The 27,354-nt window shown below is 44.2% G+C and overlaps 1 protein-coding gene across 3 annotated transcripts in view; it reads right to left on the reverse strand.

Moving 5' to 3' along the window:
• fktn (fukutin) overlaps positions 1–24,593 on the reverse strand; it is a 29,486-nt gene extending 4,893 nt beyond the window's left edge. The window contains exons 1-9 of one of the 3 annotated variants that reach the window (XM_080188341.1): positions 24,544–24,593; positions 20,891–21,024; positions 17,039–17,098; positions 15,112–15,309; positions 10,993–11,270; positions 7,736–7,868; positions 5,505–5,634; positions 2,661–2,794; positions 383–507 (exon numbers count right to left, since the gene is read on the reverse strand). In XM_080188341.1, the coding sequence (XP_080044467.1) occupies positions 383–507; positions 2,661–2,794; positions 5,505–5,634; positions 7,736–7,868; positions 10,993–11,270; positions 15,112–15,309; positions 17,039–17,098; positions 20,891–20,995 (1,163 nt within the window). In that variant the 5' untranslated portion in view covers positions 20,996–21,024; positions 24,544–24,593. Of the gene's footprint in view, positions 1–382; positions 508–2,660; positions 2,795–5,504; positions 5,635–7,735; positions 7,869–10,992; positions 11,271–15,111; positions 15,310–17,038; positions 17,099–20,890; positions 21,025–21,603; positions 21,635–23,700; positions 23,764–24,543 lie in introns of those variants that run through there. The other 2 variants (XM_080188342.1, XM_080188343.1) reach the window with 2 other exon arrangements.
• Between the last annotated feature and the right edge of the window lie 2,761 nt (positions 24,594–27,354).

The following is a 27,354-nucleotide window of genomic DNA, read 5'->3' on the forward strand; positions in this document are numbered from 1 at the left end:
TATTTTGTAACTTCCTCCTGCAACTTAGCATGGTCCATCCACCTAACCCGCACATCACTGGAGTGTGGGAGGAAACCGGAGCACCCAGAGGAAACCCACGCAGACACAGGGATCACGTGCAGACTCCGCACAGACAGTGACCCAAGCCGGAATCAAACCTGGGTTCCTGGTGCTGTGAGGCAGTAGTGCTAACCACTGTGCCACCATGCTGCCCCTGGTAAATGTATATTATATATAGCAGATAGCTTCCAGTAACGGTGCACATTCACACATGACCTTGATAGAGCTGCACTTAACAAAATTAATTCTGCACATGGATAGGGAACATTGGGCAGAATATTGATCATAAGTTGGAAGTAAATAAATATTGGTGGCAACGTACTTGAATTTTTTGCCAGTTTTGACCTGGGTTCCTCCATTCCACATGTAATCATCCTCTTCGTAGAAAAAGAAGATATCCAACTTCACATCCGCTGCCTGAAAGGAAAGCTCCAGACTGTCATCTTCCTGAAACAAAACAGAATATAAAAAGATTGGACTGAATTCATTTCAGATTTCGTAATGGTTTAATGAGATTAGGGTTAAATAAGGTTCTGCCTTTCTTTAACTAATGGCTGAGATACTGTCGTCTGATCCAAGCTCAGTTGAAATAGATTAGGATTGAGACTCCAGAACAAAGCAATGGGTGAAATGACAGGAAGGTATTTACCCTTTTAATGGACAAGTTAACTTTAAGTTCTTGCTGAAACATGTTGTTTACATACTGCTGACCCACAGGAATCTTTTTCCCCTCCGAGAGTTTCCAGGGAGCGTGTGACTATATGTCATTTTCCACAGACGACTGCCACAACATCTGAGCAAAAGCTTTTCCCTCCAATCCCAGCAAAATGAAGAGGCCCTCCCAATGGCAGGAAAATTAAACTTTGCCTCCAACAACTTCTTTTACACACACCATTAATAGAAAATCTGTGATCTTAAATTAGAATTTTGTTTGCTGTTACTGCTGCCTAGTTGTTAACACGATATGGGCTTATGTCATATGTTCCAGAAGAGGCAGGAAACATTGAAACTCTGACGATGCATCTCTCTCTCTCTTTTGCTCACTCAAACATACAGCACACAAACAGGAACTAAAGAGTTACAGACCAGTGAAATAATCTAAATGCTGTGTTTGCAACAGAATTTGTGCACCAGCGTTCCAGAATGAACCAGGCTGTACTGGAGAAACTTCATGAAGGCACTTCTAACAATCAATTCATTCATTTGCTAGAATTATGGCCAAAAAAATTTCTAAAGTCCCCAATTTGTGGGAAAACGGGAGTAAATTCTGCTTTTTTTTTAAGCGTGATTTCCAGAATGAATCTCTAGCAGTCTGTGTTTCACAGAATGCCAGAGAGAGAATCACTCTGGAAATCAGTGAGCAGGGTCTATTCCCACTGAGAGGCCGGCAGAATAACACAGAGTGGGCCACTGCTCATTCGCTGATCTGTCAGTGCGGGAGAGTGGCGCGTCTGCATTGCCAACCTCCAGGTCGCTGGCCAGCTCCCTACCCTCTGATCACTGGTCTCCCTGGGTCAGCCCTAATGCCGCACCGCACCCCCTTCCATCCCCTCCATCACCAGCCAGCCTGGATCTCCTGATAACCCCTCGCCCCAGGCAGTCATGACCCCCACCCCTCTCCCAGACAAGCCTGACCCCCAAGCAGCCCCGAGCAACCCCAATCTGCGTGCGATTGGTGTGCAGCATGGCAGTGGGATCTATCCCCCCCTTTCCCCATCAATTAACCCAATAGGCCCTACCCCTAATAAGCACTGCCCTTCTGGCCCCACTTCCTTGGTACAACCCGATGCCTGGTGGGCAGTGCCAGTTTGCCCCTTGGGCAGTGCCAGGCTGGCATTGCCCAAGGAGTACCCCTCCCTCCTTAACCCTCGACCTCCCGGGGACGACCTCAATGGCTTCTCTTCACTCCAGCGGGGTCAGGCTGCCTGCTCCCTGTTAATTGGGAGCAGTTGTAAATCCCACTGGAGTGAACCACTTCTGGCAGAATGGAGGTGGCGGGGGTAGATGAGACGCTAGCTGACCCACTAATGAAACCGAAATCCCAATTTCCAATATTGTACTCAGCTCCTCCCTGATTTCTGGTGTGGAACCAGTTACTCTGGAAATTTTAGCTAGAGGTGCATGGAGATCTTGGTGTCCAGCAGGGAGTCTGCGAAACAGCCTTCGCTGTCTTCCAACCTGCTGTGCTCCTCGAGCAATGCAGTGGGCTGGGAGAATCGCCCCCTATATTACTGTTATTTTACTTAGGGTATTTTCAAATTTACTAATTTTTGTTGTATACAGGGAAACAACATGGCCACTTGAAGATTTGTCTAGTTTCATAGTGGTTGTCATTGTTTAGTTTGTAGCTTTATGAGCTAATAGATTGCTTTCTCACAGCTTTGTCCTAATTTTATAATGACGGCAGGTATGGGGTTAACTGCTCACAGGACAAAATTTGTGACCATTTTTAAATCATGTTTAAACAATACTTGAGCCAATCACGTGGTTTGTGCCTTCAGGAACTCCTGACTGCAACCGATTCCAGTAGATGCAAAGCATTTAATCATCGAAGAAATATACAATGCACGATGATGTAGCAAAGCATGCAGATGACTCACTTTGCCAAACTTATGTTTTAATGGGAGTCCTGCCCTCTGGAATGCTGTGATAATGTCAGCCTTATAATCCTTAATCAATATTCCCAAATCCACATCTTTACTGTACGGGATGATGTTACATTGTCTGAACCATCCTAGAAAGATCAGAAAGAAACATTTGAGGCAACATTTATCCTCTTCAGCTTGAGCTACTAAAGTTCAAAATATCAAACCATTTGTAACAAATACATCAACAGGCCACATTTGGACTTGATATCACTTCATAGAAGAATCAGAGAATCCCTACACTGCAGAGGGAGGCAATTAATCCCATTCAGTCTCCATCGACTCTCCGACCTACACACCTTTGGGCACTAAGGGACAATTTAGTATAGCCAATCTACATAACCTGCACACCTTTGGACTGTGGGAGGAAGGCTGTAAATGCCTAGCCAGAAGATGAGATGCTGTTCCTCCAGTTTGCTTTGAGCTTCACTGGAACATTGCAGCAGGCCAAGGACAGACGTGTGGGCATGGGAGCAGAATCGTGTGTTAAAATGGCAAGCAACCAAAAGATCAGGGTCTTGACTGCGCACAGACCAAAGGTGCTCAGCAAAGCAATCACCCAGTCTACGTTTGGTCTCTCCGATATAGAGAAGGCCACATTGGGAGCAGCAAATGCAATACACCAAACTGAAACAGGTTCTAGTGAAACACGGCTTAACCTGGAATGAGTGTTTCAGACCTTGGATGGTGAGCATGGAAGAGGTAAAGGGATAGGTGTTACACCTTCTGCAATTGCATAGGAAGGTGCCATGAGCGACAGGAGAGATGTTGAGTATGGTGGAGGAGTGGGCTAGGTTATTCTGGAAGAAACGGTCTCTGTGAAATGCTGACAAAGGGAGTGAAGGAAAGATGTGTTTGGTGGCAGCATCACGCTGGAGTTGGCAAAAATGGCGGAGGATTATGCTTTGCATGTGAAGGCTGGTGGGGTGAAATGTGAGAACAAGAGGACTCTCCCTTGTTCTGGGCAGGAGGAGAGGGGGTAAGGGTCATGGCACAGGAGATGGACTGCACGCTGTTGAGAGCCCTGTCGACAACTGTGGCTAGGAATCCACTATTGAGAAAAAAGGAGCACATATTAGCCTTTCCTCTTGTTTTTGTGCATATGACTCATCTTTCATTCCCTCATCCTACAGTATAAATATCTCTCACATTCTATCAGTTTTAGCTTTGACAAAAGGTTATCTGGACTCGAAACGTCAGCTCTTTTCTCTCCTTACAGATACTGCCAGACCTGCTGAGATTTTCCAGCATTTTCTCTTTTTAGTTCCAGATTTCAGCACCCTCAGTGATTTGCTTTTATTAAAAAAGACTCCATAATCTCCAATAACAAAAGAAACAAAGCCCCCCGCCCCTGCACATGGAGACTTCTCACATGGGCAACCCTGATCCATGCAGCACCTCAGAGGGGGCTTTGCCAGGTTACAGGCCAGGCATATCCCTCTCCACCTGGGGTGGGGTCATATTTAACTATGTGATCCCAGCAGGTTCCCTTCACCTGCTTCCCTATTTCAAAAACCTGATGCAAACGTCACCCACGTGCGTCATGTGGGGAAGTGGGAAATCCCAACTGGGGCAGGAACTGTACAACAGGGAAGCCCTTTAATAATATTATAATAGTTTTGTTTCATTTTTTTGATTCTCGTGGGATTTAACGCCCACATCACGTTTGCACCAACCCAGTCAATGTATTAGTGGTTGCTGACACCCTCTTTGGGTATGGCATCTGTTTATTTACTTATTAGAGTCACAAGTAGGCTTACATTAACAGTGCAATGAAGTTACTGTGAAAATCCCCTAGTCGCCACACTCCGACGCCTGTTCGGGCACACTGAGGGAGAAATTAGCTTGGCCAATGCAACCTAACCAGCACGGCTTTCGGATTGCGGGAGGAAACCAGAGCACCTGGAGGAAAGCCACACAGACACGGGGAGAATGTGCAAACTCCACACAGTCACCCAAGCCAGGAATCGAACCCAGAACCCTGGTGCTATGATGCAGCAGTGCTAACCACTGTGCTATTTTGCTTTCCCCTGAAGAAGAAAGAAGATCATCTCCATCCATTCTCGTTCAGCGTCTGTTCGACATATTCAGTGGTGGGGTGGAGATGAGGGGGTGAGTGGGTGGGAATCTTCTAAAATGATAACTAGCCCTAATCAAGGCTGCTTACTTTGAAACCTGTGTCCTTGCGTTTGTCCTTGAAGGTTCAGTCCTTACAAATACCTACGCCATGCCACATTTTACCCTCTTCGCCCTCCATTCTCTTTCCTAAAGTGGTCTTTGCTTTGAACTGCCAGAAATTCAAAATTTATTCATTAATCCCACACGGACAATTGTTTAAGTTACCTGTCATACACAATTTTCTAACTGCACACTTTTCTATCCCGTTCATGGCTTAATGGTCATTCCCGAGACAGTTCCCTTCCTCTGGTTTGAGATAAATTTATTCTCAGATCTCTCACAGTTTCTTTCATCTCTGTCAGTTGGACCCCTTGTGGTTGTAATTTCCACCCACAATTGCTGCATTCATTTCATTACATTGTTACATTCCACACACCACAGGGGAAAGCTTAACTTCACAGATTGTTGGGAGTTTGAATCCTCTCACGTCCTCTCTAATGTTTCCTCCTTGTTTTAATTGAAAACATTAATTGGAATTTTTTTGATTTGATTTATTGTCACGTGTATTAGTATACAGTGACAAGCATTGTTTCTTGCACGCTATATAGACAATTATGTTTCCAAAGCAAATCTCAGTACGTTTTCAGAAAACTATTCCAAATTTTGCACCTGGTACTTTACCTAGGCACGTTCCACTGCTGAGCCAGAACGGCACCCGCTGTCTATTCAATATCCTTGCAGCCCGATGAAGCAAATCTTTTGCCTTTTTCTTAAATTCCATAGCATCTTGGGATGTGTCCTCAGGGTACATCTATAATTAAACAGATGTACAATGGGATATAAAGCAGAGAAACAGGGAACCACCCACTAAAAATAGATACGCCTTTGTGAACGTAGTCAGCCTTGTTATATGACTGCAGCCAAACCTGTTTTAAATAACTTGATCTGTTAATTGTAATGCCTCCCACCTAAACAAGTTATAACAATGCTGGAGGCACAGTGATGGGTAAACTGACAAAATCATAAAATTAAATTTGGAATTGAGCTAGTGAATGAGGAGCAATTATGAAGTCGTGTGGCACAGTGATTAGCACTGCTGCCTCACAGTGTCTGAGATCCAAGGAATAAAGAATATTCCCAATGGTGGGGGAGTCCAGAACTAGTGGTCATAGTTTTACGATAAGGGAGGTAAACCTTTTAGAACTGAGGTAAGAAGAAATTTCTTCACCCAGACGGTGGTGAATTTATGGAATTCACTACCAAAGAGTGTAGATGAAGCCAAAACGTTGCCTGATTTCAAGAAGAAATTACACATAGTTCTAGGAGCTAAAGGGATCAAGGGAGATGATGGGAAAGGGGCGGGGGGATGAGGATATTGAATTTGATGATCAGTCATGATCAAAATGGGTAGAGCAGGCTCGAAGGGCCGAATGGCCTGCTCCTGCTTCTCGTCTCTATGTTTAATTCTGGCCTCGGGTGTCTCCGTAGGTTCCCTCCGGGTGCTCCAGTTTCCTTCCACAGTCCAAAGATGTGTGGGTCAGGTTGATTGGCTGTGCTAAACTGACCGTTAGGATTGGGGGAATTAGCAGAGTAATTGCTTAAGGTTATAGATATAGGGCCTGGGTGGGATGGTTGTCAGTGCAGGCTTGATGGGCTGAATAGTCTCCTTCTGCCCTCTTTTAATTGACACTTCCGTCCTGGGAAAAAAACCTCCATTTTCCACCGTGTCTATACCCTCTCGTAATTTTGTAGACCTCTATCAGGTGTCTCCTCAGCTCTGTCTTTCCAGTGAAAACAATCCTAGTTTATTCAACCTCTCCTTATAGCACAACGCCCTCGAGACCAGGCAACATCCTGGTGAATCTTCTTTGCATTTTCTCCAAAGCTTCCATGTCCTTCCAGTAGTATGGTGGCCAGAATTGCACGCAATAATCCAAATGCAGCCTAACCCAGGTTTTGTGTAGCTGCAACATGATTTCCCAACTCTTATACTCAATGCCTCGGCTAATGAAGGCAAGTATGCCATATGCCTTCTTAATCACCTTGGCCGCTTATGTTGCCACTTATAGGAAACTGTGGACCTGCACACCCAGATCCCTCTATATGTTAATGTTCCTAAGGGTTCTGCCATTTACAGTATAATTCACACCTAAATTTAATCCTCCAAAATGCATCACCTCGCATTTGTCAGGATTAAACTCACTTGACATTTCCGTGCCCAAGTCTTCAATCTATGTATATCCTGTTGTATCCTCTGACAATCCCCAGCTCTATCAGCATCTCTGCCTATCTTCATTTCATCTGCAAACTTACTAATCAGGCCACCCACATTTTCCTCTAGATCATTTATATATACTACGAATATCAGAGATCCCAGCACTAATCCCTGCAGAACACTACTAGCTCTCCATTCTGAAAAACATCCTTCCACCATTACTCTTTGTCTTCGATAACCAAGTAAAAAGTCTGACAACACCAGGTTTAAGTCCAACCAATTTATTTGATAGTAAATTCACTAGACTTTTTACTGTGTTTACCCCAGTCCAACGCCAGCATACCCACTTTTATAACCAAGCCAGTTCTGTATCCATCCAGCTAGCCCACCCCGAATGCCATGTGATTTTAGTTTTTGTACCAGTCTGCCATTATTTATTAAGCTGTTATTTAGCTCAATAGTGAAAAATTGTGTCCAAAAAATGGATAGGTGTATTCAGATCAAATCCATTCTCTTCTCCAGCCCCCACCCAAACCCCAAAATGCACCTACCTCCATTCACCAAAATTGTGGAATTTGCAGCTGAAAGTTAGTTGCTAAATGTTAATTCAATGTTTGTGCTGCAGTTTTTTTTAGTAGCAACAAACCCTGGCCATAATTTTAATAATAATCAGGAATTTATTGGAGTTCAGACTAACCTGATAAAACAATCTTGCCTCCTTGTATCTGCACTCAACAAACCTGGACTGAGAAACCTCCTCCAGAAAATTGGCTATTTCCTTCGGAACATGAATTTCTAGTCCATCAATTGAAGCCAGATGTAGCTCAGGTCTGTAAAAGTTAAAAACAATGTAAGCAAAATAATTTAATGAACCCTAGTCTCTTCTGCCTGTTGGCAACATTGCTCGAAGTTGCAATATATAGGTAAGTAAGGCAAGAGGCAATATTAAAGATCAGTAGCTTTGTCAAGGGCATGTTTTACAAGTACACCCTCAGGCAATGATAAAGTGTGAACATGCTTGGTAATGGGATCGCCTTGGCTCATACTGCCTGGCATCACTAGTCCTGCATTTGGATCATAAAATGGCATTTATTAAAAACAGAGGCTCCACAAAGGACCTGTAAATGCATTTTTTTTCTCTTTTCCACATTATTTTGGTGATAAATTGCAATTTCTCTACGGACTCTCCAAGCCAGGGAAACTAGTTATGATACTGAATACCGGACATTTCAGCGGAACAGTTTTAAAAGATACTCTGCTGTCGACTGACAGAAGTTGCTGCAAATGTGTTGATCCCAAGACTTAATTTATTCTACAAGTGTCTAAATTCTAGAGTTTCTGATCAAGACATTTCAAGTAAGTACATTGTCATTAGTGCTAATTAGTTCTAATTGTGAATATAGACTAAAGACTAGCGAAGTAGGAGTGTTTTGAATACTGTGCATAAGAAATAGCAGTGGACCTTTTTTTATATTCATTCATTGGGTGTGGGCGTCGCTGGCTGGGCCAACATTTATTGCTCACCCCTGAGGACAATTAAGAGTCAACCACATTGCTGTGGGCCTGGAGTCACATCTAGGCCAGACCAGGTAAGGATGGCAGATCTCCTTCCCTAAAGGACATTACTGAACCAGATGGGTTTTTAAAAGTTTTTAAAGTTTATTTATCAGTGTCACAAATAGGCTTACATTAATACTGCAATGAAGTTACTGTGAAAATCCCCAAGTCACCACACTTCGGCGCCTGAGGCAAAATTTAGCATGGCTGATATACCTAACCAGCACATCTTTCAGACTGTGGGAGGAAACTAAAGCACCCAGAAGAAACCCACGCAGACGTGGGGAGAACATGCAGACTCTGCACAGATGGTGACCCAAGCCGGGAATCGAACCCGGGTCCCTGGTGCTGAGGCAGCAGTGCTAACCACTGCATCACTTTATGACGGTTGACAATGGCTTCATGGTCATCATTGGACTTTTTTTTAATTCCAGATTTTTATTGAATTCAAATTTCACCACCTGCCACGGTGGAATTCAAACCCAGATCCCCAGAACATTACCCTGGGTTTCTGGATTACTAGTCAGATAACAATACCACTATGCCATTGCATCTCCTTCCGGCCCTATAAGCCATTTCATACAATCAGAGCTGATCTTCAACCTTAACTCCACCTCCTCACCCAATATAACTTGCTCCCTTGAGAGTCCAAATACCTATTGGTATCAGTCTTGGATAGACAACAGGACGGAACATGCACCACTCTCTGCGTGATTTTAATCTCCATGATGCCAACTGACTTTGTTTTAGATTTCTACACTTCTGAGTGTCGAAATCTCACATCTCAGATCACACGCTGAGCCCTTATCCTGAGAAACCGCCTTGGTTTTGGACTCTTTAACCAGAGAAAATAGCCTCTTAGCATGTCTCTTGTCAAGTCTTCTCAGAATCTTATGTATATCTGAAAACCTCCAATCAAGGAAAGCAACTGACAGTATTTGACGGAAGAATGCTTGGAGATACACTGGCAATGGAGACAGCAATGGCCTAGTAGTATTATCACTGCACTATTAATCCAGAAACTCAGCTAATGTTCTGGTGACCTGGGATCGAATCCCACCATGGTAGGTGATAGAATTTGAATTCAATAAAAAAAATCTGGAATTAAGAATCTACTGATGGATTGTTGGAAAAATACGACAGGTTCACTAATGTCCCTTTAGAGAAGGAAATCTGCCATCCTTACCTGATCTGGCTGACATCTGACCCCAGAGCCACAGCAATGTGGTTGACTCTCAACTGTCCTTGGGCAACTAGGGATGGACAATGAATGAAGACTGGCCAACGATGCCCATGTTCCATGAATGAATAAAAAAATCTGTGATGCCAATTTAAAACCCACATCCCATGTAGTAAATATAAAATTTGATTTATTCAATCACCATAGATCAATGATCCTGCTGGAGATGATGCATGAATAGTTTCTAACAAAACATTAACATAGCTGAGTGGAAAAATCCATTTACAATCTCATGATTTCTCAGCTGCTTACTTGGTTAAATACCATCACAAGGTTAAAAACGAACATAGGTTAAAGTCTGTGCAAAATGTGTGTTTATTTAAATATACAGTCCAAATAAAATGGAATAGATTATAGGTTGCTTGGAATCATATGACTATATCATTTCATTGATACAGAGTACTTAAATGAAGTCCTGAGTTGTTTGCTATTCAATCTTCACCCTCCTCACTAATTCACAAGACTTGTGTAGATTTAGCTACCAGTCTTTTCAAATGTTATCTTATGGCCTTCAGATGGGCCTCAGTGACACTTCCAAAAGTATTTCATTGGCTGTGAAGCACTTTGAGATGTCCTGACGTTTGAAAGGCACCAAAGAGGTTCAAGCCCTTTCCTATTGGCAAAAAAAATCATAGAATCCCTACATTGCAGAAGGAGGCCATTTGGCCCATCGAGTCTTCACCGACCACAATCCTATTGAGGCCCTATTCCCATAACCTTACATATTTATCCTGCTAATCCGCTGACACTAGGGTCAATACAGCATGGCCAATCCACCTAACCGGCACATCTTTGGAGCGTGGAAGGAAACTGGAGCACCGGGACATAGGGAAAATGTGCAAACTCCCACACAGACAGTGACCCTAGACCGGAATTGAACCCGGAACCCTGGCGCTGTGAGGCAGCAGTGCTAACCATTGTGCTGCTCAAAATGATGGTATTGTGTTGTAGATTTATTAGATTTAAATTAGCTGTTTTGTTGGGTTTTGAACCTGTGTCCCCATTCGGTCTTTGGATTACTAGTCCAGTGACATTATCATGCCACCACCACCTCCCCAGGCTTACAGAGGTTAGTTACCCTGTGTCTTATCAAACGATCTTGATTTCAACCAGCAGCCCATCTCTTACAAGTCTCGGAATACCTGGTTTCCACTTACTTGCTGTAAGCTCCGGGGTAACGCCCAAAATGCAGCTTTCGGAAGTGCACAAATTTTTTGTCTGCATTTTGCTTGAGCCGCAGCTGTCCGTGCCACAGGAAGTTTCCACTCCTCTCATAAAATACCACCAGGTGGATAGCGTGATTCTGCAGCTTAAAGATGTAGTGCAACGGAATTTCTGTACCAGAAAGACCATCCATTCCAGCCAGCCTTGGGTCCTTACCACTCAACTCCATCCACTGAAAACCCTCCTCTTCAGCTTCTTTCTTCAAGAACATCTTAGAAGATTTCAAAATAAATTATTTAGTAAGTGTTAGAGGGGTTCAGAAAGCCGAGATTTTAAAAACTAATAAGATTAGTAAACAGTAAAAATTAACTTAGAATAAGGACCATAATGTACCTTAGACTTATTGTATACAAAAGTACTACTTGCTTAGACACTCACATAATTACTGCTATGGAATTTAAACATATATTTTAGATTTGAACAAGTAGTTTTAAATGTATTATGCACCTTGGCCAAAATGCAAACTGCCCTGAAGCATAATGGGTAGAGTAAACTGGACAGGCCACATTCTTGGGAACAATAAACCACAGAATACACTTATGTTAACAAAAAAGTCATGGAGAGTTCAAATTCTCATACTTTAGGAAATGAATAGAAGTATTCACAAAGTATATAAAATATTCCATTCCTACTGATAATATGGCAGAAAGAGGTGATGGGAATGTCACCTTTTCAACTCTGAGGCTTATGGTGAGAAAGCAACCTGGAGTTCTATGAGGATGTGTCTAGGGCGGTGGATAGAGGAGAGCCGGTGGATGTGGTCTTTCTAGATTTTCAGAAGGCGTTTGACAAAGTACCTCACAAGAGGTTATTGCAGAAGGTCGAGGGACATGGAGTTGGGGGGTAGGGTGTTAGCGTGGATAGAGGATTGGTTGTCAAATAGGAGGCAGAGAGTGGGGGTCAACGGGTGCTATTCGGATTGGCGGATGGTGACTAGTGGAGTGCCCCAGGGGTCGGTGCTGGGGCCTCAGCTTTTTACCATTTATATAGATGATCTGGAGGAGGGAACCGAGTGTAGGGTGTCGAAATTTGCTGATGACATCAAGATTGGGGGAACGGCAAATTGTGCGGAGGGTGTGGAGAGTCTGCAGAAGGATCTAGATAGGCTGGGCGAATGGGCCAGGAAATGGCAAATGGAATTTAATGTTGGCAAGTGTGAGGTGGTCCACTTTGGTAGGAATAATGGTAGGAAGGACTATTACTTACGGGGCGAAAAACTACAGCAGGCGGCGGTGCAGAGGGACCTTGGGGTCCTTGTGCATGAGTCGCAAAAACCCAGCTTGCAGGTGCAGCAGGTGGTCAGGAAGGCGAATGGGATGCTGGCCTTCATAGCGAGGGGGATTGAATATAAAAGTAGGGAGGTCTTGCTGCAGCTGTATAGGGCATTGGTGAGGCCGCAGCTGGAGTACTGTGCGCAGTTTTGGGTGCCGCACCTGCGCAAAGATATTTTGGCCTTGGAGGGAGTGCAGAGGAGGTTTACTAGGCTGTTACCGGAGTTGAGGGGGTTGAGCTATGAGGAGAGGCTGAATAAACTAGGCTTGTACTCGTTAGAGTTTAGAAGAATGAGGGGAGATCTCATTGAGACGTATAAGATGATGAATGGGATGGATAGGATAGAGGTGGAGAGACTCTTCCCGCTCAAAAAAGACAGTAGGACTGGGGGCACAGCCTCAAGATAAAGGGGGGGCAGTTTAGAACGGAGTTGAGGAGGAACTTCTTCACTCAAAGGGTGGTGAATCTCTGGAATCCTCTGCCCGTTGAAGTGGTGGAGGCTGCCTCGCTAAATACTTTTAAGACACGGGTTGATGGGTTTTTGATAAGAGAGGGGATTAAGGGTTATGGGGAGAGGGCGGGAAGGTGGAACTGAGCCGCGACAGATCAGCCATGATCTTATTGAATGGCGGGGCAGGCTCGAAGGGCTAGATGGCCTACTCCTGCTCCTATTTCTTATGTAACCTTTGAACCTTACGGATTTATGGAAGTGAGGTTCCTTAGCAATAGCGGGTAGAAACTTCCGGGTCCTCTAGGCCAACTAATTCCTAATTCTGTTGGAAGATAGGATGCAACTGATCAAGGTAAATAAAGTGTACTTGTGTGATGGGAGCATCCAGTTAGGATGCTGTAAACCTCTATGACTCTATTTACATAAGTACGATGGGTATAGAGGGATATGGGCCAAATGTGGGCAATTGGGACTAGCTTAGGAGTTTAAAGAAAAGTGCAGCATGGACAAGTTGGGCTGAAGGGTTGTTTCCATGCTGTAAACCTCTATGACAGGGTAGGTGGGAGAACTTAAGTTTTGAAAATATATAACCATTTTGCCATTGCATTGTAAACTTCAAAAAGGAGTTCTCAAGCCTGGCTGCCTTTATCCCGGCACGTGTTCATCAGTAAATACGTCTTTAACCAGAATGCTGTTGTTCGCGAGTCTGTGTCTTTAGCTGGGATCAGCTCAATACTTATTGCTGGAGAGAAAACCCCCACTTCAGTAAGTGATAGCATACAAAATCAGTCTGTATTTTCAAACATTGTTTGATTTTCATATGGTTAAAACTGGTGCAAGAGGTTCCTCTTCATCCACTGAAGCGACTGGCAAATTAGATTAGGATTAATGTTTACTGTGAAGGCATCTTAAATTTAATCTGTAATGAACTTTACTTAGAAGGAAATAAAAAAAAATTAATCAGATCAAAACAAATATTTGTCACCAACACATTTTTTAAAAAATCAACCTATGAAATAATTTCAACACATTGAATGGCACAACGGCACAGTGGTTAGCACTGCTGCCTCACAGTGCAAGGGACCCAAGTTCAATTCTAGCCTCCAGTCAGCATCTGTGTGGAGTTTACACGTTCTCCCTATGTTTGTGTAGATTTTCTCCGGGTGCTCCGGTTTCCTCCCACAGTCTAAAGATTTGCTGGTTAGGTGGATTGACATGCTAAATTTCCCCTTAGTGTCCCAAGATGTGTAGATTAGATGGATTAGCCATGGGAAACATGTGGGTGAGAGGGCCTGGGCAAAATACTCTGTCAGAGAGTCGATGCAGACTTGATGGCCTCTTCTGCACTGTAGTGATTCTGTGATGAAGAAAAGCATGTTTTAAAGTTATAGGCTGCCCTTTCTCACTGCAAACGTCCAACACAAGGTTCTCAAATGAGCTGAAGCTTTAGGCTGCTAAACAGATGTAGTTAGTCCAGGCAACTCATTCCACTTCAAAATTATTCCTCTTCAAAATTACTCCCCTCAAGTTTGTTTCAAAATTGTTCAAAACCCTGAGTTAAAAATTAAACATTGCCTCAGTAAATCATCCCTTTTCAGCAGGTGGAATCTGAGTTGTAAATGGCTGTTGAACTCTATAACACTTGACAGATATTAAAGAATTATGCACTTATTCTTCACTGAAGGAATTTCTGGTTTGATTAATTTAATCTCAAAAAGATCCCTCCTTCATCCTCTGCACAACTGAAAGCATAGCTTCCCGCAGGTAATAACCAAGTGAAGTCAGTTTAGAAAATCCGAAGGTGCCAGTCATGTTAAAACTTTATTCACAAATATAATGTGCATGGTTATAATTTAAATATGAAAATATCTGTCACATATATATCATCAGGTCATAAAGCATGGAGTAAGGCCATTCAGCCCCTTTCATTTTTTAAAAATGTATTAATTAATGGGATGTGGGCGTCGCTGGCTGAGCCAGTATTTTTTGCCCATCCGTAATTTCCCTTCAGAAGGTATTGCTGAGCTGCCTTCTTGATCTACTTCAGCCCACGGTGCTGTTGGGAAGAGATTCTTAACATTTTGACACCACAACTGAAGGAATGATGATATAGTTCCAGGGATGATCAGCTATGATTGTGGTGAATGGCGGAGCAGGCTTGAAGGGCCGAATGGTCTCCTCGTGCTCTTACTTTCTATGTTTTCTGTGTAAATCAGGATGACATGTGGCACCATATCGCACCTCTTCATACATCAACTACTATAGAAATACAAGCCCTTTCTATTGAAGAAAATAAGATAATTGCGTGACTAGAGGTATTGGCACTTACTTCATTTTTCCAAAATTTGTCCAATAGTGCAAACGTGGTGAACTCCCTCGGTGCACACAGATACTTGCAGGTCAGCCCACTGCCTGTGCTGTCCTCATGGCGAATGTTCCCATTCATTCGCCCCAAAATCAAAGGATCAATGAGGTATAAAGGAATGTTGTGGACCGATACCAAAGCAAGAAACTTTTTGACCACTTTCTAGAAAAGAACATATGTTCAGCATTAAAAAGTTACCAACAAAGCGCTGTCCACAGTTAACAAAAGCAAGAAATCCTTTGTACAAAACGAGTGTTGCTTCCTTGGTCAAACAAATAACCCTCAGGTTCACTGGCTGTGGGGTGCTGGCAGACTGTGGGCATTCGAGTTGAATCAAAGACCAAAAGTGAGCTACAGAGGGCAGTACATGGTGGTGCCAGCCTTGATGTTAAAGAGGCAGAGTAGGAGTCTAATAGGCACAAAGGCTCAGGGAACAGGCAAAAGTAACTTTCAAATTTAACAAATACATTTATGCTGTGATGGATTAATTTACAGATAGGAATCTTTCCTATCTTTGCTCATTCGGTGGGCAAAGCTCATTTACATTAGGTTGCAAATAGGAATGTATAATTACATAGAGCTGGAATAGCACAAACCAGCTTGCTCTCAAACCCAGCAAAGATCATGCATCTCCATCCTGCTGTGGCAGGAACATGGAAACAAGGTCACCTGGTCAATTTTATTCAAGTTGCCATTCAATCCAGTTCCAGGTGGAGGCATGGCCACCACTCCAAGTGAATTCGGAAGTCTCATCATCAGGTTTTGCGTATTTCAGCCGAGTCAGAATTCATCACAGTAAGTAGTAATCTTGTCAGAGAAGTGTTGGGGGAAGGCAGTGGGTTGGCGGCGAGAGAGAGAGATGGGTGTTAGGGAAATGAACAGTAAACGTCATTGGCATGGGTGGAGAGACAGACTCCAAAACTCTTTGTGATATAGTCTGCCATTCTGCAGCAGGATTTACAAACTAGGAGCAGGGACAAACATTACAGCCCTGTGAACCAGCTCTGTCATTTCGAAAAATCCTGGCTGCCCCTCTTTCTCACCCTAACCCCACATTCCTTGATTCCCTTAGTGTCCAAAAATTTAAAACACTTCAATTTTGAATAAGTACGACAACTGAGTATTAACAATCTGTGGGGTAGAGAATTCTAAAGATTCCCAAACCTGGGTGAAGACATTTCTCTTCCTCATAGTTTGGATGGCTGAATCCCCTCAGATTATATCCCTTTCTTGTCAACTCTCCAGCGAGGGTAACAGCCTCTCAGCACCTACTCTGTACAGCTTTCAGAATTCTACGTTTCAGTGCAATCACTGCTTATTCTAACTCATAGGGAAAGTAGGCCCATTCCTTCCAATCTCTCCTTTTCAGTCAACCCTCACGTCCCAGGGATTTGAAAGTGATGTTTGGAACAAAAATGGGTTATAAAAGTATCCGAGCCAATGTTCTTAACTCATTGCAGAAACACACTAATACATTTCACAACAGTTTGCAAGATCATACGTGCAAAAAGATAGCTATGCCTACATAACAGCCGTAACTACACTTGAAAGTCAATTGAGAGAGAAAATACTGGAAAATCTCAGCAGGTCTGACAGCAGTGACAAAGGGTCATCTGTACTCGAAACTCAGCTTTTCTCTCCTTACAGGTGCTGCCAGACCTGCTGAGATTTTCCAGCATTTTCTCTTATGGTTTCAGATTCCTGCATCCGCAGAATTTGCTTTTATTTGAAAGCCGCTCATTGTATGCAGAACATGTTAGAACATCTTAGAACATCTCAAAGATACGAAAGGCACCAGTATAACTAAAAGTTCTTTCCTTAATTCCTCTCTGCCAGGACCTATTCAGAATTACAAAACAGAAGAGCAATGAAGTCTAAGTAATGTACATACCCAGTGCACACTCTCTTCCATGGAATAACTTCCTTTGAAGTCAGAAATGTCTTCCCCATTCTAAAATAAACCAACACAACAAAATATTCCTTGTAAATCTTAATGTATGTACAATTCATAGACATCCTTCTCCCATATGTACTCTACGAATGGTATGCTTTATCTATATAGAGCACAAGAAACTACACTTTTCACTGTATCCCAATACATGTGAAAATAATAAATCAAATCAAATAATACAGCCTGTAAACAGGTTCATCTCGGGATTCAGATGGTTTTTGGGAGATTTTCTAGTCTGGGCTCTGTAGAACAGTTGGGTTTCGGAACAAGATGTCAAAAGGACTTCAGGGATATGAACAATATTTGACTTTCCTTGTTAAGCTATATTAATGTTAAAGCAGCCTCTAATGGCAGAAGGAGCTCATTGCGCTTCCCAATTATACCTAACCATGAGACTTTGCACAGCATTGTTTCTGCTTTCAGTCCTACAGCTCAGGTGAAATTTTCAATATCTTTCAGAAATGTCTAGGACTACTACAACAGGCTGTCTATCTATCATGATAAGCAGAACCTGCTCAATGTTCAAAACTTAAGAGATGCAGAATATCTTATCAGTAAGTACTGGCAGCAAAAGCTAAAGTCAATAATATTGCATTTATTAATTACCTATTCAATGAACAGAACATAATCACAAATGCAATACTTAATCCTGCCCATCTTTCAATGCCTCGCCAAGAAACTTACAAGACAAAAAAGGGCAGGTGACTTCCAGCCTGAAACAGGCGAGAATTTATAGCAAGAATGTGATCGTGACCTTTCCTTATGATCTCCCTTCACGCAGAAGAAAGGTGGTAACTGCTCATTGGAACCCCACAGAAAAACAGCCGAGATCAGTAACTCAGAAAACAACCCACACGATACCACACACCATTGTCGCTCAAAGGTGGAAATACATAAAAGCCAATGTGCTGTCCAAACAATTTTCTTTTAATCTCATGAGGTAGCTAAGTAGTGTAAGCATAAATAAAATATTCCAATTGTCAAATTGGTTTGAAAAACTAATGAAATGCAGAGGACTACCCAATTACCATATCTGTGGTTAGGTCAGCCCATCTGTCCATTTCTTAAACAGTAGTTTTAAAATGAAAAGTTAAAGTTAATTTATTAGTCACAAGTAAGGCTTACATTGACATTGCAATGAAGTTACTGTGAAATTCCTCTAGTCGCCACATTCCGGCACCTGTTCAGGTCAATGCACCCTAATCAAAAAGTCTTTCAGACTGTGGGAGGAAACCGGAGCACCCGGAGGAAACCACCCAAACACGGGAGAATGTGCAAACTCCAAACAGACAGTGACCCAAGCCAGGAATGGAACTTAGGTTCCTGACCCTGTGAGGCAGCAGTGTTAACCACCGTGCCACTCTATTGGTGGGATTCATGTGATAGACTCAACAGCATCTACAATTGCATTAGTTGATTAAAAATATACATTTTGAAAAGCAATATCCTCAAATGAAGACATGGCTGGAATTTTACTGGCACACCTACCACGATTCTACTTGCAGAACGGAATTTTCCATTGGTCTCAGGCGGGATTTTACAAGTCTTGCCCGAGCAAGATCGTTAAATACCAGCCACGGAAGTTAAATTAAAAAAAACAGAACCATGAAGATTTTCTTTTGAAAAATGGCAACGCAGTTGAAATTGCTGCAGGCGTGGTACGGTTTCAACTCTTCACCCCAGAAATACAGCAGGTTTGATCCCCGATCTGTACCTAGTCAGCTAAGCTCAGCTGGACAACTGTGAGATGCTAAGACTGGTCTAGTGTCTAAGGAAAGGCTATTGAAATTGGGGAGGCGATAGCCTAATAGTTTTATCACTGGACTATAATCCAGAAACTCAGCTAATGCTCTGGGGACATGGAGTTCAAATCCCGCCACGGCAGATGGTGGAATTTGAATTCAATTTTAAAAAATCTGTAATTGAGATGACCATGAAACCATTGTTGGAAAAACACACCTGGTTCACTAATTTTAGGGAAGGGAATCTGCCCCTTATCCTGGTCAGGCCTACATGTGACTCCAGAGCCACAGCTATGTAGTTGACTCACAACTGCCCTCGGGCATCTAGAGGATAGGCAATAATAAATGAACTACAAGGTGCTGGCTGTTATACAGGATTGTACATATGGATACTGAGTGAGATCAGCCACCTCTTTTTCAATCAGGATTTAACGAATCAAACCTTCATTGTAAAAATAAATAAATTGTTCTTGGCCTTGATATTGAAACTATCTTATAATGAGAAATAAAATTCTACTGTGGAAAAGCAGTGTTGCACGTGTTTCGGGGGCTTCTGCCTTGTAACGTATTTACTTTGATAATATCTACTCTACCACCAAGAAGAGCAGTGGCAGCAGACACATGGGAATACCACTATCTCCAGGTTTCCCTCCAAGTCATACAACAGCCCTACTTGGAGATACATTGCAGCAGGGGCAAAATTCTGGGGATATCTCACTCACACCACACAAGATGTTAACATAAGAAACATAAGAAATAGGAGCAGGAGTAGGCCATCTAGCCCTTCGAGCCTTCCCCACCATTCAATAAGATCATAGCTGATCTGTCGTGGCTCAGTTCCACTTTCCCGCTTTCTCCCCATAACCCTTAATCTCCTTGCCTATCAAAAACCTATCTACCCGCGTCTTAAATATATTTAGCGAGGTAGCCTCCACCACTTCAACGGGCAGAGAATTCCAGAGATTCACCACCCTTTGAGTGAAGAAGTTCCTCCTCAACTCTGTTCTAAACCGCCCCCCCCCACCCCCCCCACTCCCTTATCTTGAGGCTGTGCCCTCTAGTCCTGCTGTCCTTTCTGAGCGGGAAGAACCTCTCCACCTCTACCCTATCCATCCCTTCCATCATCTTATACGTCTCAATGAGATCTCCCCTCATCCTTCTAAACTCTAACGAGTACAAGCCTAGTTTATTCAGCCTCTCCTCATAGTTCAACCCCCTCAACTTCAGTATCAGCCTAGTGAACCTCCTCTGCACTCCCTCCAAGGCCAAAATATCCTTGCGCAAGTGCAGCAACCAAAACTGCACACAGTACTCCAGCTGCGGCCTCACCAGTGCCCTGTACAGTTGCAGCAACTACCACCTTCTTAAGAGCAAACTGTGGATAAGCAATAAATTCTGGCCTTGCCAGGGACATCCATACTGCTAAACTGATAAATTCCAAAAAGCTCAATGTTATTCATAATGGGAGCAAATGTCACAGCAAGACAGACTGAATATCACCAATAAAATTTCAAATTATTTTTGCAAGGAGTAAATCTGTCAGCACAACCACATTTTGACTGGTTTTATTTACAACATACAAAGATCATTTTATTCACAAAATATGCCGACGATGTACGAAAATGGGGGAACTGTATAATTATCTGGAGTAGAGGAATTGGCCTGGTAGCACAGTGGTTAGCACTGCTGTCTCACAGCGTCAGGGACCTGGGTTCAGTTTCAGCGTTGGGCCACTGTCTGTGCGGAGTCTGCATGGGTTTCCTCCAGGTACTCCAGTTTCTTCCCACAGTCCAAAGATGTGCAGATTAGGTGCATTGGCCATGCTAATTTACCCCTTAGTGTCCCGGGATGTATAGGTTAGAGCGGTTAGTGGGGGAAAAGTGTGGGGATTGTGGGTATAGAGCCTGGGGTGGGATTGTTATCGGTGCAGGCTCGATGGGCCAAGTGGCCTCCTTCTGCACTGTAGGGATTCTGTGAACTGCCCAAAACAAGTGGTGTTTGCATTTTTCCTATATTCATAAATTACTAAAATGCACAATGCCATACTTGCCTTTGAAGAAAAGTACTCTTTATAATAATACAGCTGAAACAACAGAAATATAGAACTTATGACAGTCAGGAGAATCAGTATGATGGTCTTATTGATTCGAGGCATCGGTCATCACTTATTCTGCCTTCTAGCACCTGGAAAAAATAAAACTGCTCAGAGATAACAGTTGCAAACATTGCTTCAATTGAATCAGACCATCTCACCGCTACCATATCTGACTGGATACGCTTTTACAACAATTTGAATTTATATAGTATCTTTACCAGAATAAAACATTAGAATACAAAGTTTGACATTGAACCACATAAAAATATTAGGGCAGATGACCAAAATTCTTGGTCAAAGGGGCAGGTTTTAGAGAGCATCTCACGAGGAGGAAAAGAAGCAGCAGCAGCTTAGAGAGGGAATTCCAGAGTTTAGGACCCAGGTAGCTGAAGGCCAGGCCACCACTGGATAAAAACACTAAAATCAGGGGATGTTTGAGAGGCCAGAGTTAGAGGGGCACTCGATATCTCAAAGGGTTGCAGGGCTGGACAAGATTACAGAGTCAGAGAGAGGCGAGGACAAGGAGAGGTTCGAAAACAAGAATAATAATCTTGAAAACAAGGTCTTACTGAACTGGCAGCCAAATTTAGGTCAGCGAGCACAGGAGTAATGGCTGAATTGGATTTGCTGCAACTTATAGTTCAGGTAGCAGTTTTGGATGAACTTACTTCAGAGAGTAGAACACAAGGGGCCAGCCAGAAGTGCGTTGGAATGGTTGAAACCAGAAGTGACAAGAGTGTGGATAAGGATTTCAGCAGCAGATGAACCGCGTGGTAGCAGTGGGTGGTGTCAGGCAGTGTTATGGAAGTGGAAATAGGCAGTCTTAATGATGGTGCAGATATCACAGAATCCTTACAGTGCAGAAGGAGGCCATTTGGTACATCAAGCCTGCACCAACAACAATCCCATCCAGGCCCTATCCCTGCATATTTACCCTGACACTATGGAGGAATTTATCATGACCAATTAATGTAATCTGCACATCCTTGGACTGTGGGAAGAAACCAGAGCACCCAGATCAAACCTACACAGACACAGGGAGAACGTGCAGACTCCACACAGACAGTGACCTGAGGCCAGAATTGAATCCAGGTCCCTGGCTCTGTGAGGCAGCAGCGCAAACCACTGTGCCACTGTGGCATATGTGGTCGAATATTGGCAGCAAAATTGCAATCACGTGGAATAAACTAAAACATATCTCAATGGACGTACAGTAATGTCATGGGGCTTTAACATGGTCCTTAAAAATTTTACAGAATTAATTCTGCTATTTATATAAAGGGCCAAGAACACAATAAGGCCACTCAATCTGTAGAAGTCAGTGGTTAGGTCACAGCAAGTATTGCACCTCCCCCAGCACACAAAGGATGTTACAGGCAACACCATGGTTAGCACTGCTGTCTCACAATGCCAGGGGCCCGGGTTCGATTCCTGGCTTGGGGGACTCTACATGTGGAGTTTGCACATTTTCCCCGTGTCTGCATAAGTTTCCTCTTGGTGCTCCGGTCTCCTCCCACAGTCCAAAGGACATGATGGTTAGGTGCATTGGCCATATTCAATTCTCTCTCTCTGTACCCGAACAGGTGCCAGAGTGTGGCGACTAGGGGATTTTCACAGTAACTTCATTGCAGTGTTAATGTAAACCTACTTGTGACACTAATAAATAAACATTTAGACTTACAACAAAGTAGGAGGCCAGTCAGCCCATCATGCTGCTTTGTTTAGCCCCATCCCATATTTTGTGTTGGTAACATTAAAGTTGGGGCTTTCCAGCAGTGGATGGGGCTCACCATTGGTTGGCGGTGAGACCTTCCAGTCTTGCCGAAGGCAATGGCCATTTGCGTTGCTTGTTGGCCATGATGCCGCGCACCCACCATAGGGATCTCCTTTGGCAGGACTGGAAGACCTTGCCAATGGGAAGGGATGGAAACTCCCAGCCTAACCCTTGAGTACCTGTCCAGTTCCCTTTTATAATTATTTATGGAATCAGGTGCAATGTGTCAGACCATGACAATGTGCAGTGAAAATATTTTCCACTCTACTCTGGATCTCTTGCTGGGAGAAACATAGAAACTAGAAGCAGGAGTAGGCCATTCAGCCCTTTGAGCCTGCTCTATCATTTACCTTGATCATGGATGATCATCAAATTTGATATCTTGTTCCTCACCCCCTCCTCCCATATCCCTTGGTCCTTTTAGCCCCAAAAAATCCTGATGATTTGAAATCTCTGGTTATTGATCCACTTTTCTAAGGAAAGTTTAAGTTTAAAGTTTATTTGTCACAACTAGGCTTACATTAACTAAATAAAAGCAAATTACTGAGAATGCTGGAATCTGAAACCAAAAGAGAAAATGCTGGAAAACCTCAGCAGGTCTGGCAGCATCTGTAAGGGCAGAAAAGCCAAAGAGGGTGATCTCTGACAAAGGGTCATCTGGACTTGAAACGTCAGCCTTTTTCTCTTCTTACAGATGCTGTCAGACAACGACACTGCAATGAGGTTACTGTGAAAATCCCCTAGTCACCATGCTCCGGCACTTGTTCGGAAGGAGAATTTTGCATGGCCAATGCACGCTAACCAGCACGTCTTTCAGACTGTGGGAGGAAACCGGAACAGCCAGAGGAAACCCACGCAGACACAGGGAGAATGTGCAAACTCCACACAGACAGTGACCCAAGCCGAGAATTGAACCCAGGTCCCTGGCACTATGAGGCAGCAGTGCTGACCACTCTGCCACCCTTCGAATGAAATTCCATTACAAACTCACGTTGTTTTCAAAAATATCTATCAGGTCAGCCTAAAGGAGCAGAGGTTGCAGAGTTACTGAAGCAAATCCTGTGTAGAGGATGGGCTGAAGGGCCTCTCACTCTCTGGGCTGTCAGTGTCTACAACAGCAGCTCTTTGCTCCGGGCTCTCAGACAGACCGGGGGCTCTGCAGCCTCTGTCCCGGCTGCAGTGCCGGGTCCCCGGGCTCCTGCTTCATTAAACTGCCCCTCTCTGACCAACACTCAGGGAGTGCACCGGAGCAGCGGGGGGGAACCAGGCCCAGCCCGGCCATCACTCTGACCGGCTGGATCCCGGGCCCGGGGGGTCACTCTGACCGGCTGGATCCCGGGCCCGGGGGGTCACTCTGACCGGCCGGATCCCGGGCCCGGGGGTCACTCTGACCGACCGGATCCCGGGCCCGGGGGTCACTCTGACCGGCTGGATCCCGGGCCCGGGGGTCACTCTGACCGGCTGGATCCCGGGCCCGGGGGTCACTCTGACCGGCTGGATCCCGGGCCCGGCCATCACTCTGACCGGCTGGATCCCGGGCCCGGGGGGTCACTCTGACCGGCTGGATCCCGGGCCCGGGGGTCACTCTGACCGGCTGGATCCCGGGCCCGGGGGTCACTCTGACCGGCTGGATCCCGGGCCCGGCCATCACTCTGACCGGCTGGATCCCGGGCCCGGGGGGTCACTCTGACCGGCCGGATCCCGGGCCCGGGGGTCACTCTGACCGACCGGATCCCGGGCCCGGGGGTCACTCTGACCGGCTGGATCCCGGGCCCGGGGGGTCACTCTGACCTGGATGGTCCCGCACCCCGCTTCCCCCTCCCCGGCCGCTCACCCTGCTGTCCCCAGCGCGCCGCCTCTCACTCTCTCCCGATCCCGTCTCCCGGCAACGACACCCCGCCCACACCCAGATCGCGCGAGAGCTGCCACCGCCAATCAGTGCAGAGCACTTAGGAGAGGGGGCGGGCCAGGCTGAGGGGCGGGACCATGCAAAGGGGCGGAGCCAATGAGGGGCAGAGTCATGGAGAGGGCGGGGTCAGTGAAGGGGCGGGGTCAGGGAGAGGGGGTGGGGCCGGGGTGAGCATGGTGTCTGATATGTGGGGAAGGGGATTTTGATTTGATTTATTATTGTCACTTGTATTAACATACAGTGAAAAGTATTGTTTCTTGTGCTATATACAGACAAAGCATACCATTCATAGAGAAGGAAAAGGTCCTTGCTCAGCCACCAAGGCATCAATCAACTGCTTGATGTACCTGTTGGACTGCCAGTTGTCTGATGTCATTGACAAATTCAATGGCAGCTGAGAATGATCTTTATAAAAAGCACTGAGTGTTGAAGTGACCTGCCAGAGTTATGACTGTCCTGTATTTGAACCATGCAATGTGAAAACTGATGAACTGAATCTAGAATCATTGAATCATAGAATCCCTACAGAGCAGAAGGAGGCCATTCAGCCCATCGAATCTGCACCCACCACAATCCCATCCGTGTCCTATTCCCGTAACCCTAAGTATTTACCCTGCTAGTCCACCTGACACTAAGGGACAATTCAGCATGGCCAATCTGCCTAACCCACACAGCTCTGGATTGTCTCTATATATGTTGACAAAATAGTGCAGATGCTGGAAAACTGAAATATATTCGAAACAGGCAATTTTGACAAAAGGCCACATTAATGTTTAAATATTATAAAGAGGGAATGGGTGAGAAGTGGACAACCAGTGCATGTTGTGTAAATTGGCAAAGACTGCACATCACTCATCTAGCTGAAAAATAACTGGCTTTGCCTATGTTCTACTTTGGGCTTCCATGTACAAACTAAAAATCTCCACATGGGGGCACACTGGATTACATGAGAAACAAACGTGAATTGGAATATTGAGCATACACAGGGTCGCTTTTACAAAACAGCATCCTCATTGAAGAACTTCATGTGCAGCTGGAGATTCAGGGGCAGTGGTCCAACACACTCACCCTCCTGATAGTATTCCCATCATATGCACTTCCTGGTCAAAGGAAAGGAAAGGAAAAGAACAGACATGGTGGCACAATGGTTAGCACTGCTGCCTCACAGTGCCAGGGACCCAGGTTCAATTCTGACCTCGGTGACTGTCTGTGTGGTGTTTATATGTTGGATGTGTGGGTTTCTTCCCAAAGTCTAAATGATGTGCTGATTAGGTGCATTGGCCATGCTAAATTCTCTCTCAGTGAACTGGATTGTGGCAGCTATGTAACTTCTTTGTAGTTTTAATGGAAGCCCAATTTGTGATACTAATAAATAAACTTTAGATTTGCATTTATTTATTTTTCATGACTATTAACATTTCAAATCGCCTTACAGCCAACAAGATATTTTTTGAAGTGTAATCATTGTTTCAATTTGGGAACATGGCAGCCAATTTACACACAGCAAGCTCTCACCAACAACAGTGTGATAATGAGCATATGATCTGTTTTTGTGATGTTAACTGGGGAGTATATATTGTCCAGTGTCTCAATGTTAACTTCCCACTCTTCTTTGGGATTGTTTACACCTACCTGAGCATGCAGAAGGGGATTCAGTTTTACATCCCATCTGAAAGATAGTACTCCAATAGAGCAGCACTCTCTCAGTACTGCATCGGAGTGCCAGACCTGACTGTTGTACTCAAGCCCTGGAGTGGGACTTGAACCCACAAACCTTGTAGCTCAGCGTGCAAAACTTCTGCCAACTGTGTCACGCTGAAACTTAGAAGTACATTAATTCATAAAGTCTGCAGAAACCTCCTTTTCAGAAAGTGAGTTACTAACGATAATATTCTGTAGAATTTCATTTTCAGTCAGAAGATGGGAATGGGTTACTTTTTCCAAATATTTTGAAATCTAATTTTATTAGTGGGAAGTGACAGAAAAGCAGGCATTCCTTATGACCAGAATTGAATGCAGTCTGTCTCAGCGGGGAGCATGGTGACCAGCCACTAAATTACACAGGAAGGAAGCTGTGTGTTAGTCTGTCAGCAGCCGATAAACCTCCTGCGTGTAAATTAATGGCAGGAAGAGGCCAATGTGAGAAAGTTTTCAGCTTGCAGTGAGATGTCAGTTAGGCTCATTTATAGCCACCAGACACCACAAATACTGGTTCCCACTGTGGCAGCTCAGGGATTTAACGGGACTTGAATGGTTCCCGCGTACTATCCTGAAGGGTGGTGAGTGTCTGGAACAAGCTGCCAGAGGTAGTAGTAGAGGCGGGTACAATGTTATCTTTTAAAAAGCATTTAGATGGTTACATGGGTACGATGGGTATAGAGGGATATAGGCCAAATACAAAATTTCTGAGAAATTTCTCCTCACTTCAGTTCTAAAAGGTTTATCCCTTATCCTCAAACCACGACCCCTAGTTCTGGACACCCCAACATTGGGGAACATTCTTTCTGGATTTATCCTGTCTAACCCTGTCAGAATTTTATAAGTTTTTATGAGATCACCTCTCACTGCTCTAAATTCCTGATATAATCCTAATCGACTAATCTCTCCTCATATGACAGACCTACCACCCCAGAATTAGCCTGGTAAATCTTCGCTGTAGTCCCTCTATAGCAAGGAGAGTGCTGAATGTCTGGAACAAGCTGCCAGAGGTAGTAGTAGAGGCGGGTACAACTTTGT

Source organism: Carcharhinus amblyrhynchos, chromosome 5, assembly GCF_965287045.1.
Source record: "Carcharhinus amblyrhynchos chromosome 5, sCarAmb.v2.hapA, whole genome shotgun sequence".
Classification (NCBI taxonomy): domain Eukaryota; kingdom Metazoa; phylum Chordata; class Chondrichthyes; order Carcharhiniformes; family Carcharhinidae; genus Carcharhinus; species Carcharhinus amblyrhynchos.